Raw genomic sequence first — 15,207 nt, 5'->3', positions numbered from 1 at the left:
TATTTTTTATTGTCCGCTGACGTACCGCTAATGTAGGTTCATTCGTTATTTAAATATCATTCCTTTTTAAACATAATTTACCAATGGATAGGACTACAAATTGTTTAGAAAAGCATATATGTAGATTTTCTGGGCTTACTCTTTTATAACAAACAAACAAACAAACAACAATCTAATGATCGATTAATTTGGTTTCTTCTAGTTTCTAGTGCATGGTTTCTTGTATGTTATAAATAATAAATAAATAAATGTACTCTTCGCATGTATTTGTTTCCTTTTTATTATCAAAAAACACAATAGGCAACTATATACATACATTTACAACTGTTGGGAAAAGTGTACGGTTGGGATTGTAGCGCGATGGTTAAATGTGTGGCTACCACGGTAATAACAAAGTAAATGGAAAAACTACTATGTGAACTGGCTGCACTGTCTGAAACAGAGGGAACATTTGAAAATGAGTCCATTGGTGTCCCTTCATTGACAAAGTTGCTTCAGATGTGGTCCATGAACATTGCAGTTATAGTAGTTGGAGGCGGAACCAACATGAAGACCAGAGAGCTGTGTGCGGCTGGAAAAGGAGCTTGAGGGTTATGACTGCACCCAGAACCAGACACCAGAGACACTGTGGGCCTAACAATGCAATTTTGAACAAACGATTCCTGAGAGTGCGCTCCAGAGTGGTCACGAGTTGGAGAGACAGTGTTCTTCAAACGTGGTGGAGGCGGGGGTGGGGGTTCACATGCTGAACACCGAAGAGCCCATAAAGTCCAAAAAGTGACTGTCATCCAGACCCGAACGGAAGCCGCCGAATGTCGGGAGATGGAGGTCGTTCCAGTGGCTGTCCGCCGACATGGTGAACTCCGAACTCAGCGTTGTGTACTGTGGCGACAGCCGCAGTTCGTCCGCGTCGTCGGCTGTTCAAAGAAGAGGAGGCGCACAATCAGGATCTTGAAGGACACATTATTACCTCAGAGATGGCGCCTGAAATTTCCAAATTGAAAACAATCGAGGACTATGACGCCAGTTCCATTCAATACAGTGAACCCCTATACTGTTATCCCTTCCGATACTTTTTAAACACTTTGTAAATCTATCTGAAAACAAAAAAAGTAAAATTGCAACCATAAAATGTATTTAAAAAATACTGTACCAATGTTGTGTCTGTGTGTTATTTGCCTTTAAGAGGCGGGGCCTGGTAGCGTGGCGGTGGACGTCTGCGTGTAAGTGTCCGGGAGTGAGCTGTGGCCGTCAGCAGCTCCTGCTTGAGTGTGCTCATTGTGTTGATGTGTTTTATTGTTCTTTAATAACGAGTGTTCAAACCACAATAAAAAAAATACACTTTGGGACTTTGGACCGATTCTCACATTGCGAAGTAGGACGAACGGGGCCATAACTGGCGAGTTCTGTTTACCTGAACATTCGCTCCACTGGCTCCCTGGACTGGTGCACGTACTCAGCATCCCCTTGACATCATAACTGGTCTTGAAGCTCTGCGAGTCTCTCTCCAGTTGCTTGCAAATCTAGCAAAGAGACACCAGAGTTTAGCGCGATCACGCCGTTTGTCTTCAGCCGGGCTGTCTTCGACCAACGCGGGCGATGGAAAAACGTGCCTGGTATGTTGCTCACCTCTACTATGTCGTACTCGTACTCTGGAGGGCGACCGGTCATGGAGGGGCGGGTGGAGAGAGAAAGAAGGTGGAATGAGCATACACTTTTATTTTATTAAGATTGTCCAAAAGTAGAACCAAATGTGATATTTAGAAAAGTGGAGGCATGCGTTGGAAAGGAGAGGAATGAAGGCTAGCCAAAGAAAGAGGGGTGGATGTGGAAAACAAAGTTGGAGAGAGCAGACTTCGATGGTTTGGACACATCCAGAGGAGAGAGAGAGAGGGAGAATATTGGTAGAAGGGTGATGAGGATGCAGCGGCCAGGCAAGAAATCTTAAGGAAGACCTAAGAGAAGGTTGACGGATGTTGTGAGGAAAGACGTGAGGGCAGTTTGTGTTAGAAGAAGATCGGCGTAGATGAAAAAGAATTGACAGTGGCGACTCAGAAAGGGACAAGCCGAAAGGCAAAGACGTTCTGCCCAAAAGTGCTCGAGTTGTCGTCTTACCGGGGGTGCGCTCGGGTGAAACTTGGAATCGGTCTTTGAAACTGTCGGACAGGTGGTCACTCCCGAACCCAAAGGAAACTAAATCTGAAAAGGAATCGCAAAGCGTTTTTTTTTAACAAAGATTCCCTCAATGCCGCCGGGTCCCGACTCCTCGTCCGTCCCTCACCTTCTGTCATGTCCATGCACACCGTGCTGTCCACCACGTTCTCCTGAGCGCACGGCTGGTCTTCGCTCAGCCGCGATGGATCAGGCGGCGACTGGGTATCGCTGTAGTCTGAGTCCTCGGCCACAGTTTTCTTGACCTGCGGGACGGAATCTGTGGTGAGATCCGTGCTGACGTGTTGTAAAAGTCATTGACTACGTTGTTGATTTTTGGTCATTTGGACCTATTCTGGTGTCAAAAAGGTGCGGGGATGTTCCTATAAAAGGATCAACGATACAAGGAGTTGGAGATGAAATCCGGGCTGGTGTGTAGTATAACTTCATTTATGGGAGGGAACTAGATTGTTGACTCATAGTCATTTGGGTCTGAGGTCTAAAAAGTCTGATAAAGTATCAAGGCTGCAAGTAGATGCGGGCTAATTCGGAATCAGAAGTTGCTTGCTGCGAAAGTGCGTGGACCATATGGGACTAGTTTGTTGACTCATGGGTGATTGGCGACCTTGGCCCAAAACAGGTGTTGTGGTCAAAAGTACAATCACTGAGGGAATCACCTCACTGACAGAACGTCTTTGCTTTAGTGTCATAAACTGTCTCATGAAACTTTAGCGAAAGGATTTACCTGCTTCCTGGACTTTGCTTTGCCTCGTTTTTCTGCAAGGGAACAAAGTAGTCGACATGTTAATTTACGCTCAATGGGAAACGCAGGTGAGGGGATGCTGTCAAATGGACCCACCTCTTTGTTTCTGGGGCAGCATCCGGAAGACGCGCATGGCCGACTGGCCCTTGTTGACGCTCTTGTCCTTCACCTCCTTGATGTCGGGCAGGGAATTCATGGCGCAGCGGAAGTTGGCCTTCCACGTCTTGGCGTCATGGGTGTCGCCCTCCATGTATTTCCCTACAGAAGAGTTTTTACCCACGGTCAGGCTTCACATGCTGCCGCTCCGGCCAACGTGCGGGTGCGGGCGGGCGGCCGGCTCACCAGTGTGGATGGCCCACTTCTTGAACAAGGAGGCGTCCTTGTCCATGTCCCAGCCGTGGCGAGCCGCGTGCTTCCAAGGAATGGAGAACATGGTCTTCTCCTGGAATAGAAGAGCATTTATTTAGTCATGGAGTGGCACAAGGATTTGCCACAGGTCTGCATGTTTTTAGGGGTTGCAAAATTTTAAAAGAAGCCATTAATGGAGCCCCATTTTTTTTAAATGTATTTATTTATTGATTGATTTTATATAAATTGCAATTTCATAATTGAGTTTGAGATCTGTCTTGCACCAACCTAACCTCCTCCCCAAGTGCTTTGCACCCCCCTTTTGTTCTAATATGTTGTATTATGTTACAATATTTTGGGACTATTTTGGGCTATTTTCCTCAGTTTGACTGTTTGTCCGTCTCTATATGAGCCCTGCGACTGACCGGCGACCTGTCCAGGGTGTAGTCTGCTATCATTGAACGGCAGGATTTGTCAACAGCAGCGGAAACTTTTATGCAAGGAGAAAAAGAGGAAAACCTCACCTTATCCAGCCAGGCCAGACCGGGGATGCTTTTGGACTCGATCATCCTCTCCAACCAAGGCCGCATCTTCATCCTGTTCACCGGCATGTTGGTACCTATAACCACCCACATTTTTTGTTTGAATTGACATTGTGTACATAGGCTTGCCCGAGAGGAGCAAAGCGGCGAGATCCCTTTCCACGCACCCACGCACACTTGAGAATTTATTGCCATCGTGGGAGTGCAGCGGCAGGTCACGGCCACGACGAGCAGGGCAGATAGCTAATGTATGACTTCGTAATAGAGCACTTATTGATAATTGTATCTCTCGCTCTCTGTTTTTTTTTTTTTTTCGTCTTAAAAGCGCATTGTAAACATTTAAAAGTCATGCAAAGTGCACCAGAACACCTTTGCGTAGGGGTCGGGGGCATATAACTAATAACAATTACAATCAAGTGTCATTTTCGAGGCTGTGTGCTCACTTACAAGGTTTTTGGAATCCAAGAAGGAAAAGCGGCAAATAATCCCCCGACGAACGTTTGTTTTCCAGAACTGTTTCTCCTGCACCTTATTCTCCTTCTCCTGCTTCTTCTCGTTCTTCTTCTTTTCCTTGTCCTGCTCTTGTCTAAGCCAAACAGAAGTGTGTCCTGCAACAGCGGCTGTCTCGCTTTTAAAAGGCGACTGGCTGGTAATCCCCCTGCAGTACGAGGAGACAAGTGCGCTGCAAGAAGTGTCCGCCTGGCTCGAGAAAAAAACCAAGTACGTTCCATCTTGTTTATTTTACAAAACGCTTGGGGAAAATAATATGTTCACCTTGTTTGAAGGCTTGGTTTGAAAAATCAACGGTGAGTCTCAAAAAGGCAAATTTATTTATTTTATTTGATGTTTTGCACTCTGGAGCCGCGTTGGGCCCGAGCACTTTTTACAGTGCATCGCGCATGCGCACTAGCACCCGCTTCCATCAACGGCCCTGGCAGTTTCTATGAAGTCATGTGGTTGAAGAGACGAGGAAGTTGACATCGGTCCAGGCGTGGTTTGTCTTTGGGGCCTATTATTACTTCTGATTAGGAGTTAATTATCCTTTTATTATACATTGTTAAATTAAGAACTATGCGTGACGTTATCATGTCACGTCGTCGTGTGGACACTCGATTAGGTGTATTATTCTGAATGCATGGTGTTAATTCATCAGTGAATTTGTTATATTGGGTTTAGGGGTTTGCAGGGCTAAACTTTTCCCACCAAATGGCAGCGTCAAAGTATGCATTAAAGTTTTTGTTTTTTTTAATCATTGTCAAAACACTATATGCAATCATGTAAATGATTGGAAATGCCGTTTCGCTCTCTGTAGTAACAAATGACTAATAAAATAAAAAATACAGCTCTGGAAAAAATTGAGACAAAAAATACCACTGGATATTTTTTTGCTATATTGACCATTTTTATTTTTTTAAATAGATGCTCTAAAAATGACACTATTTGGTGATTTGTAATATGTTGCCGGTAGTTTATAGAATGAAACAAAGCAATTACAAAAAAGAAACACCCCATGTGACCACGTGCACTTGCCGTTAATAGAAATCAATCAAAAATGAGCCTTTTCGAAAGCATATTTGCAAATAAAAGCATCAGGTTCCATGATAGCAATCGTTCCTCACTCCCGCCCATGAAAATGCCAAAGTATGCAACGTGTTTTGTTTTTTTTAATCCCATCAAAAGCAAGATTCCAAATTTAGCCCACGCTATGGCATTATCTTCGTCGTCATCATCATCCCTTTTCGGCGTAAACAAGTCCGGCGACGAGAAGCCGAGCGCCTTCGCTGAAATGGTGCAGTGATTAAAGCGGCCGCTGGAGGGAGCCCATGTGCCGGTTGTAAGGCGCTAGCGTGCTTGCGTGGTGACGTCGGCGGCAGAAAGGAAGAAGAGGCGCTGGCTTCCGTGACATGAGCTCGGTAGAACTGCATGACTATTGAAACGCGGGGGCGGCACGGTGGCCGACTGGTTAGAGCATCAGCCTCACAGTTCTGAGGACCCGGGTTCAATCTAGTTTGCATGTTCTCCCCGTGCCTGCGTGGGTTTTCTCCGGGCACTCCGGTTTCCTCCCACATCCCAAAAACATGCATTAATTGGAGACTCTAAATTGCCCGTAGGCATGACTGTGAGTGCGAATGGTTGTTTGTTTCTATGTGCCCTGCGATTGCCTGGCAACCAGTTCAGGGTGTACCCCGCCTCCTGCCCGATGACAGCTGGGATAGGCTCCAGCACGCCCGCGACCCTAGTGAGGAGAAGCCGTTCAGAAAATGGATGGATGGATATTGAAACGCGCCCACGTGTGTGTGTGTGTGTGTGTGTGTGTGTGTGTGTGTGTGTGTCCAAGGGGCTTCTCGTTTGGAGGCAAGAGTCCAGTGCCCGTAAACATGCGCGTCCACGTGAGGTAGGGGGCTATCCAGGACTTTTCCTGGTGGTTTCTCCATGACATCATCCCCGATTTTCCCACTTTTTTTGGGTGTGTGTGTCCGTGTGGGTGTGTGAAGAGGGAGGGATGGAAGTCAGGTGACTTCCTAAAAACTCTTGACTGGTGAAAAGGAGACAGTGTGTGCGCGCGTGTGTGTATGTACGTGCAACTGTTTGTGTGTGCAAGTATTATAAGTGCGTGATTGTGAAACTGTGAGTGTGTGTGTGTGTGTGAGAGAGAGCATGTTAGTGTGAGTTCGTGTGAGTGTGTGTAGATGTACAACTGCTTGTGCGCGTGTATTTGATTGCGTGTGTGTGCGCGTGTATGAGGGAGCGAGGCTGAACAAAGGAGGGCTGGAAGTCAGATGACTTTCCAGAACCTCTTGAAGTGAATTTGTTTTTGTGTGAGAGAGAACACGTGGGTTTGTGTGCGTGTATATGAGTTTGTGTATTTGTGTGAGAGAGTGTAACTGCGAGTGTGTGCAACTGCTTGTGCATGTGTGTGTGTATGAGTGTAAGAGGGTGGGTGAGAAAGTGTTCCCGTGAGGGCGCGTGATTCGTCGGTTTCTGAAATAAAACCTTGATTTTTATTTTTTATTTTTTTTTACAATTATTAATTTTCATTATGCCACTTTTGTCCTTTTCAAGGCGACTCAGAGGCGGTGGGATGGCACCCTAGCGCCCTCTATTGCCCAGCCCCCACTAAATAATATGATGAGGCGATGAAACATTTATAAGGTTTCACAGTCAAAATGGGCCTCTGAGGAAAACCGTACCAACAAAAATGAGCTTGACACGCCTGCTCTAGGTGCACTCTCACATTTGGTTTATCCACACCTAGTATGCAACTAGTCCCTCGCCCCCTCACAGCGAATCATATCGGCAAATGGACCCTTCTGTCTGTCGCTGATTAAACTAACATTGAATAGCATTTATCCCTTCGTAAATAAACTTAACACGGACGGGACGGCAAAGTGGGAGAGTGTGATGATAACTATCAGGATTAGAATTATAGGCATATTTTGACATATTTTTTCTCACTACAGTGAAATTGGCTCGTTTTAGGGGCGGATCTGTCTCGTGCAAGTGCGCCAGCCCTCAACCCGCCCCCACAGACTGCCGGGCCAATGGCGAGCCAGGCTTTTGTTTGATAGAAAACCAGCGGGCTGGATAGTTTTGACTGTCCAGAAGCAAGTACTACTTCACGATGCAATCAAGTGAGTGCCGCATTAAAGAAGTAAAAGCTGTAACTCAATGCAAATTTGCCTCCTGTGTGAAGCCAACATTGGCTAAAGTAAAGATAACCTCCCCAAACAAATACAGCAAGCGAGCACCCATAGAGATTCCATTGCATTATCACATGCAGCATTTCATCAACAAGCCACCGAAATACGCTTGTCAAGTAATGTAGCAGTCGCGCTTAACGTAGCCCAACTAATAATAATAATAATTTCCTTTGTTTAAGAAAATTGAGAAAAGTTTCTTATTTATACCCCCGATGTCAACAATTTAGCTGAACATTATCATCAGAAGCTAATGCTGGTAACACTGCAGCTCTGCTTACCTTATGACTTTGACATGATAGTACTTCACCGTTGCGCCATAGTGGTTCTTTCACTTTGGAACTCCGGCCAGCCTGTTTGCCAAGTAATTGGCTGAGAAACTTGGTGTAGGGGTGGTTATTATGCTAATTAGCACCACTGTAATGTCACAGTTGGGCAATTCGCACTTGGTGTGTATGGCAGGGACTCCAGACTCAACTATTTGTACTCAAACATAAAAAAGTAAAATTTTCGTAATATGTCCCCTTTAAAATGTTCCATAAACCACTGCCTGTACAGGTTCTTGCTATTTGCAGGGGATTGGGAGTGACTCGGTACGACCGGGATTAGCGAATATCTGTGAATAAACGGCTTCAGCAAAAAATGGGGGTAGCCCCGCCCCCGGCAAAAGAAAATAATTATAAATGTTTTTTGTTCTTTTTTAATGCGAAAATAGGTGAATCCGCCAGTGCAGAACCGTGAATATGATGGGTCCGCTGTAATCTGTAATTTACACCCTTGCACTGGATTAGGTACACTTGCACAGCAACCTTGACAGTCTTTAGTGGGCGTGGTCCGCCGCCACAAGTGACAGATGGGACGTGCTAAACTTTGACCTCTTTAATGAGTGTACATTTATTTGTATTTTTAGATTTTGTTTAAGTTCGCATACAATTTTTTAATAAATATACAATATTATATATAAATAGATATAAATCCCAGCCTCGCCAGTTTGCATGTTCTCCCTGTGCCTGTGTGGGTTTTTTCCGGGCACTCCGGTTTCCTCCCACATCCCAAAAACATGCATAATAGGTTGATTGAAGACTCAAAATTGCCCGTAAGTGTGAGTGTGCGCGAATGGTTGTTTGTTTATATGTGCCCTGCGATTGGCTGGCGACCAGTTCTGGGTGTACCCCGCCTCTCGTCCAGAGTCTGCTGGGATAGGCTCCAGCACGCCCGTGACCCTAGTGAGGATAAACGGTACAGAAAATGGATGGATATATAAATAGTCTCAGCATTATATCTAAAATTCCACAAACAACCAATGAAATGTTTAAATTTGATAAAATAAATAAATATACATATTTATACATAAAATATTTTAGTTGTGTATTCAGTCCCACAACATTTTTTATTCAATATTTTATTTTTCATTTAAAATGTTTCTATTGTTCAATCTATTATTTTATTGTCAAGTTCAATATAAAATTAACCATTTATCAAACAATTATTTCGGGAGGTACGTCTTTATCCGCCCTTTGAGTTCCTGTCTCCATCCACACATCAGCCCACCTGGAGGGGTTACTTCAGTTCAGTGGGCGTGGCCAGATCACCGTGACGCAACATTGCCCCATATCAGTGACGTCCATCCCCTCCCTCCCTTTCCCCCCTTTTTACTCCCCGTGAATAAAAACTCACAATACCAAATGATGGTTATATTTTTGGGTGACATTTAACACTTATATTCCATTCATGATGTTTTTTTTATAAAGAAGAGAGGAGGTCCATTGCTTTGCCTCGACTCCACCGCCTCCACTCCCACCCCCCCTCCCTCCCTCCCTAATCTCCAGATTGCCGGTGCCTCTTTGCGGCAAGCAAGCAAGCATCCAGTCCAGTCCACGGCCGCTGCACCCGGGACGCCACCTACCGCGTCCACATGCGAGAGACATGCTCGCCTTCGTGCTGGTGTCCGGCTCGCTGTGGATCCTTTTGGGTCAGTATTAATCATCATTATTATATTAGGATTTACAATTGTTTTGTACCCCCCCACCCTCGTTCACCTTCATCATTTTTTTTAAGGGGGAGGGGGTGCAGGGTGACGCACAAGGCCAGCCGTGAGCATCATTCATTGCCATTCTCCATTTAATACCATTGATTCCTTTTTTTTCGTTTTAACGACAAGGACTGTGAGTCATATTGAACGGATTTATGGTGGGATGCTAAGCTAGGTGAGATGCTAGTGACATTGGGTGTAGCATGCGTCATTGAAGTCCATTCATGCTTATTGGTACTGCATAGAAATGGATGAATGCAGATTGTGTGTGTGTGTGTTAAAAAAAAGTGCACAAGTAAGGTTATTGCCCTCGTTCGAATGTCCTCCGCCATGCCTCACACAGATGGAAGGAGGAGGAGGGGTGATGAGGGGGGTGAAAGTATGACGTCGAGAGGCAAGCTGATTGGACAAGAGAGCCGGGAGCTGTCCACGCGAGAGGTGGTGCTGGAAAAGAAAGCCGGGAAGGGGTCAGGGGGGAGAGAGAGCATGCGTGCATGTGGACCGGGAGACAGTCTATTAGGGACCCCCCTCCCGACACGTGCTTCATTTTTTATTCATTTGTGATTTTTGGAACCCTTTTCAAAATATTAGGAACAGCAACATATTGTTAAAGTAATATCTTTCTGACTTGCATTCATAACTCAGTCAGAACTTAGCCTTATTGAATATGATTTATTTTTGGTTATTGCTATTGTTCATTTTTATTTTGATTAAATTAATTTAATAAAATTATCAAATTTATAATATATAAGATATGTGAAATCATAATTTTAATACAGTATTAATTAACCCATTATATTAATTATTTAAGTTGAAATAAATTGGGCAGGTGTACTTAAGAAAACCCATCTTGTCGCAAGTTAACACAAGACAATTTTTTGGACTTTTTGGAAAAAAAAATGGTTTCTGCACAGTTTGAACATTTATGTATTTCAGTGGTCATTTCACATACCACTAAAGAGAGTCCATGTCATTACTCATAAATATTGGACTAGCATATTCTCCCCAAAAAATGCTCCTTTTGTTAAAAAAAAAACAAACAAACAAAAAAAGGACTTTATTCATGCATAAAATTAACCGACACCTGTAACGGCGTGGCGTCCGGTCACCTGGCTGCTGCCGCCTGTTATTAAAAATTCATGCTACTCAGCTTAGCACGATGCGTGTAACCGTCACCCTTTTCTTTAAATTTTAATTAAAGATGTCCTCCTGCTGCTTTAAGCTGTTAAAACACACACAAAAAGGATTTTGCTGTGTTAATATGGCTCAGTTTTGAAAAACATTTAAACTTATTAAAACCTGCTTTCAGTCTTTTTTAGCGCCTTTTCTCACTCTCTTGCTGTCACCAAATAGTAATATAGCATCACTTTGAGGAAAGTGAAAAGAAGACTCGCACCGTTCTCCAAATTAGAAGCGAAGCGTGCTTGCTTCAAGCTGTTTATTTGTCACTCCCGCTTGACGTTTACTGTAAAGCTGACACATAAAACAAAAGAGAATTAAACATTGTCTATTTAAACACCAAAATGTTCAACCAACCCATATAATTTCATTAACCAAAATCCGCTAGCTTAATACAAACATATAATACAAAATGGTATTGATGGTCTAACTGATATTGGGATAAATGTTATGGTAATTATAAATCTTCAATTGATAATTTGATGTTGGGGTTTGGGATTTTTATTTTTTCTTGAAAAAAATTGAATGTTATTTTCTCAAGATTGTTTTTTTTTTTAAACATAAAATACTTTATTTATAGAAAAGGAAATAGGGTTAGTGTCCCTTTAAGAAGAGGCGGTTGCCCACATTGACTGCACGCCACAGCAGTCTATAGAAGGACGCGACCTTTGAATGCGTCTGCACGGGGAGGGAACAGGAGGTGACGCGTATGCTATTGCTGATGTCACACGGTGGTTTTTAAAGCCTCGGCATCTGTTCACAACGCTGTCAAGTGGTGATAGAGCGAGCTAAAGAGCGATAGAAAGCGAAAGAGAGAGATCCAGGTTAGCGCTGTCCATGCGTCTCAGCTTTAATAGGCTTTGACGTTCTCAAGCTGGACGCTAATCGCCCGCAGCAGCCTTTAGATGGCCTGATGGGGCGGGCCTTCCAGGACCAGGGCCTGTGGTACTTCCGGGACGTTGTCTATGAGGCCAGTAGGAAGTCCAAAACTGGGCATTCTTTAAAAAAAAAAAACACCACAGACCTCTTATTAAGTGTGTTATCACAGGACACTTATTAACTACTAGGTAGACACTGAACGCAACACTACGCTGTTTCCGGAAACACTAAATGCCATCCAGTGCTACGAAGTAGACTTTGAATGCAACGGTGTGGTAACAAGCAGACTCTGAACACAACACTGTGGTAGTAAGTAGACCCTGAATGCAACACTGTGCTGCTTCTTTGGCGACTGAACGCAGCGCTGCCAAGTAGATCCTGAACGCAACACTGTGTTATCAAGTAGACCCTGAATGCAACCATACATTTTCAATGGGAGACAGTTCTGGACTGCAAGCAGGCCAGTCCAGTACCTGCACTCTTTTACTACGAAACCATGCTGTTGTAACACGTGCAGAATGTGGTTTGGCATTGCCTTGCTGAAATAAGCAGGGGCGTCCATGAAAAAGACGTTGCTTGGATGGCAGCATATGTTTCTCCAAAACCTGTATGTACCTTTCAGCATTAATGGTGCCTTCACAGATGTGTAAGTTACCCATGCCATTGGCACTAACACAGCCCCATACCAACACAGATGCTGGCTTTTGAACTTTGCGTCCATAACAGTCCGGATGGTTCTTTTCCTCTTTGGCCCAGAGGACACGACGTCCACAATTTCCAAAAACAATTTGAAATGTGGACTCGTCGGACCACAGAACACTTTTCCGCTTTGCATCAGTCCTTCTGAAATGAGCTCGGCCCAGAGAAGCCGGCGGTGTTTCTGGATGTTGTTGATAAATGGCTTTTGCTTTGCATAGTAGAGTTTCAAGTTGCACTTACGGATGTAGCGCCGAACTGTATTTACTGACATTGGTTTTCTGAAGTGTTCCCGAGCCCATGTGGTGATATCCTTGACACATTGATGTCGGCTTTTGATGCAGTGCCACCCGAAGGATCGAAGGTCACGGGCATTCAATGTTGGTTTTTCGGGCTTGCCGCTTACATGCAGTGATTTCTCCAGATTCTCTGAACCCTTTGATGATATTATGGACCGTAGATGATGACATCCCTAAATTCCTTGCAATTGTACGTTGAGGAACATTGTCCTTAAACTGTTCGATTATTTACTCACGCACTTGTTCACAAAGAGGTGAACCTCGCCCCATCTTTGCTTGTGAATGACTGAGCAATCCAGGGAAGCTCCTTTTATACCCAATTAGCCTGTTCACCTGTGGGATGTTCCAAACAGGTGTTTGATGAGCATTCCTCAACTTTCTCAGTCTTTTTTTGCCACCTGTCCCAGCTTTTTTGGAACGTGTTGCAGCCATAAAATTGTAAGTTAATGATTATTTGCTAAAAACAATCAAGTTTATCAGTTTGAACATTAAATATCTTGTCTTTGTAGTGTATTCAATTAAATATAGGTTGAACATGATTTGCAAATCATTGTTTTCTGTTTTTATTTATGTTTAACACAACGTCCCAACTTCATTGGAATTGGGGTTGTAACACTGAAGTCCCTGAATACAACACTGTGCTGCCTCTTTGGCCACTGAACTCACCCCAATACTTCCAAGTAGGCCCTGAACGCAACACTGTGCTTACAATGAGACCCTGATTGCAACACTGTGCTGTTTCCTTGGACAATGAACACAACCCAGTGCTACCAGGTTGACTTTGAATGCAACACTGCTGCTTGCTTGTGCACTGAACATAACACTTTTCTGCTTCTTTGGACAATGAATGCAACACAGGGCTACCTTTTAGCCCATGAATGAAACACTGTGCTATCAAGTAGACCCTGAACACAACACTGTGCTACCAAATAGTCACTGAACGCAACACTGTCTTACCAAGTAGTCCATGAACGCAACACAGGGCTGCTTCTTTGGCCACCGAACGCAACTCAGTGTGCCAAGCAGTCCTTGAACACAGCATGTGCTTCCAAGTACATCCTGAACGCAACACTGTGCTGCTTCCTTAAACACTGAACGAACGCAATAAGTAGACCCCAAATGCAACAAATTGCTCCTGTGTAGGACAACGATGCTGATTTAATGTACATTGAACGTAATACAATGATGTTTTATTTCTATGAGGAAAAATGTGGATGAATCCCAGAGACCTCTCATTAGGAACTATTTTGAATACTTCTGAGAGGCCGCTGATGTTGCGTTGGTACCGTGGCCCCAGCTGGAGCAACAAACTTGTAGCGGGGGACGTTCAAGAACTCCACAACCTCTGCGCGTCACTCCAGGGAGCCAACGAAGTTACTACAGGACACTTACACCAGACACACAACAGCTGAGTAAACCCCAAATAGTACAAGACATGCTCTTTTTTTTTTTTTTTTTTTTTACCTGAACGCAACATGAAGCTGCCTGATAGACATTGAATGCAACATAATTTGTTCGATACAAACGTAACACAATCCTTCCCAGCTGACACTGAATGCAACACGATGCTGCTTCCTGGGAGACTGAATACCACACGTGTTTTTCCATTTTAAATTGAATGCAACACAATGCTGCTCCTTCTTTACACTATGTCCAATACTCCCAGTAGACACTGAATGCAACACGATGCTGTTTTGTTTTGGACCCGAACACAACATGATGCTGCCTGATAGACAGTGAACACGACACGATGCTGATTCTTTTCATGCTGAACACAGTGCCGTGCCTTGCAACTGAACGCGACACAATGTTGCTTCGTTTTAGACCATGAACACAACATGATGATCAATGCGCAGCTCCTTGCTTCCCAGTAGACCCTGAACACAACATGGTGCTTCTTTGTTTTCGATCTTGAACACAACATGATGGTCCTTGAGAGACTGCGAACGCCGTCAGACGTTTTTCCTAGCACACTGAACACAGAACGACAGAACAATCCTGATCACAACATTATGTTTCCCAGAAGACCTGAGAGCAACACAGTGCTGCTTCTTTGGAAATAAAGGCAACACTCCTTTATTGGACTTTGAATGCAACACAGTATTGGACTCTGATTCAACATTGTGTTAATGTTGATTTGTTGGTAAATGCAAAACAAGGCCGTAAATGTAATGTTTCATTTCAGATACGTCTGCTGTACAGGTTCCAGTACATTATCAATATTCTGTAGTTGTTGTTCATGTCTGCTGCACTGAGCGCACTTTGTCACTCAGCTTGCAGCAAAATGTTTATTTGTTCTGTTTAGTCAGCAGTTTCAGCTTCATGGAAGCATTTCATTGTTGCTTTAAAAAGACACCAAGTGGGAGATCGTTGTCACAACGAATGGAGAGTGTCATTATTGTGTGTGTGTGTGTGTGTGTGTGTGTGTGTGCGTGTGTGTGTGTGCATGCCTGCAGTAGGTTATGAAGCGGGTCTATATTTAGATTTGGCGGCCAGCTTTTACCCCTTTGCTTGTCCCTGTTCTCCAACGCTGATTAATCCATTCGAGCTCTGTCATCACCGCAGACATTGAACGTAACACACTGCTTTCAAGTAGACCCTGAATGCAACACTGTGCTGT

General features: G+C 44.0%; 2 protein-coding genes across 6 annotated transcripts in view; one reads left to right on the top strand and one right to left on the bottom strand.

Moving 5' to 3' along the window:
• Positions 1-262: 262 nt before the first annotated feature.
• On the bottom strand, positions 263-4,390 carry irf1b (interferon regulatory factor 1b). The gene is made up of 10 exons (XM_061750767.1): positions 4,252-4,390; positions 3,787-3,881; positions 3,257-3,356; positions 3,011-3,172; positions 2,897-2,928; positions 2,282-2,417; positions 2,116-2,199; positions 1,630-1,652; positions 1,415-1,523; positions 263-917 (listed from the first exon to the last, which is right to left on the bottom strand). Exons 2-10 carry the CDS (start codon positions 3,871-3,873, stop codon positions 739-741), a joined length of 912 nt encoding a protein of 303 aa, XP_061606751.1. The 5' UTR covers positions 3,874-3,881; positions 4,252-4,390; the 3' UTR covers positions 263-738.
• A 4-nt stretch (positions 4,391-4,394) lies between these two features.
• acsl6 (acyl-CoA synthetase long chain family member 6) overlaps positions 4,395-15,207 on the top strand; it is a 29,582-nt gene continuing 18,769 nt past the window's right edge. For 3 of the 5 annotated variants that reach the window (XM_061750765.1, XM_061750762.1, XM_061750761.1), the window contains exons 1-3: positions 4,395-4,524; positions 7,285-7,436; positions 9,332-9,474. In XM_061750765.1, coding sequence (XP_061606749.1) covers positions 9,429-9,474 — 46 coding nt within the window. In that variant the 5' untranslated portion in view covers positions 4,395-4,524; positions 7,285-7,436; positions 9,332-9,428. Of the gene's footprint in view, positions 4,525-7,284; positions 7,437-9,331; positions 9,475-15,207 lie in introns of those variants that run through there. The other 2 variants (XM_061750764.1, XM_061750763.1) reach the window with 1 other exon arrangement.

This window comes from Phyllopteryx taeniolatus, chromosome 17, assembly GCF_024500385.1.
Source record: "Phyllopteryx taeniolatus isolate TA_2022b chromosome 17, UOR_Ptae_1.2, whole genome shotgun sequence".
In the NCBI taxonomy this organism is placed as follows: Eukaryota; Metazoa; Chordata; class Actinopteri; order Syngnathiformes; family Syngnathidae; genus Phyllopteryx; species Phyllopteryx taeniolatus.
This window is presented reverse-complemented; position numbering and strand designations above follow the sequence as displayed.

Coding starts and splice junctions, on each gene's coding strand:
- irf1b (XM_061750767.1), bottom strand. CDS start 3,873: ATGCCGGTGAACAGGATGAAGATGCGGCCTTGGTTGGAGAGGATGATC. Junction 2,929..3,010: donor GCTGCCCCAGAAACAAAGAG/GTGGGTCCATTT, acceptor GTTCCCTTGCAG/AAAAACGAGGCAAAGCAAAG. Junction 2,200..2,281: donor GTGCATGGACATGACAGAAG/GTGAGGGACGGA, acceptor ATTCCTTTTCAG/ATTTAGTTTCCTTTGGGTTC.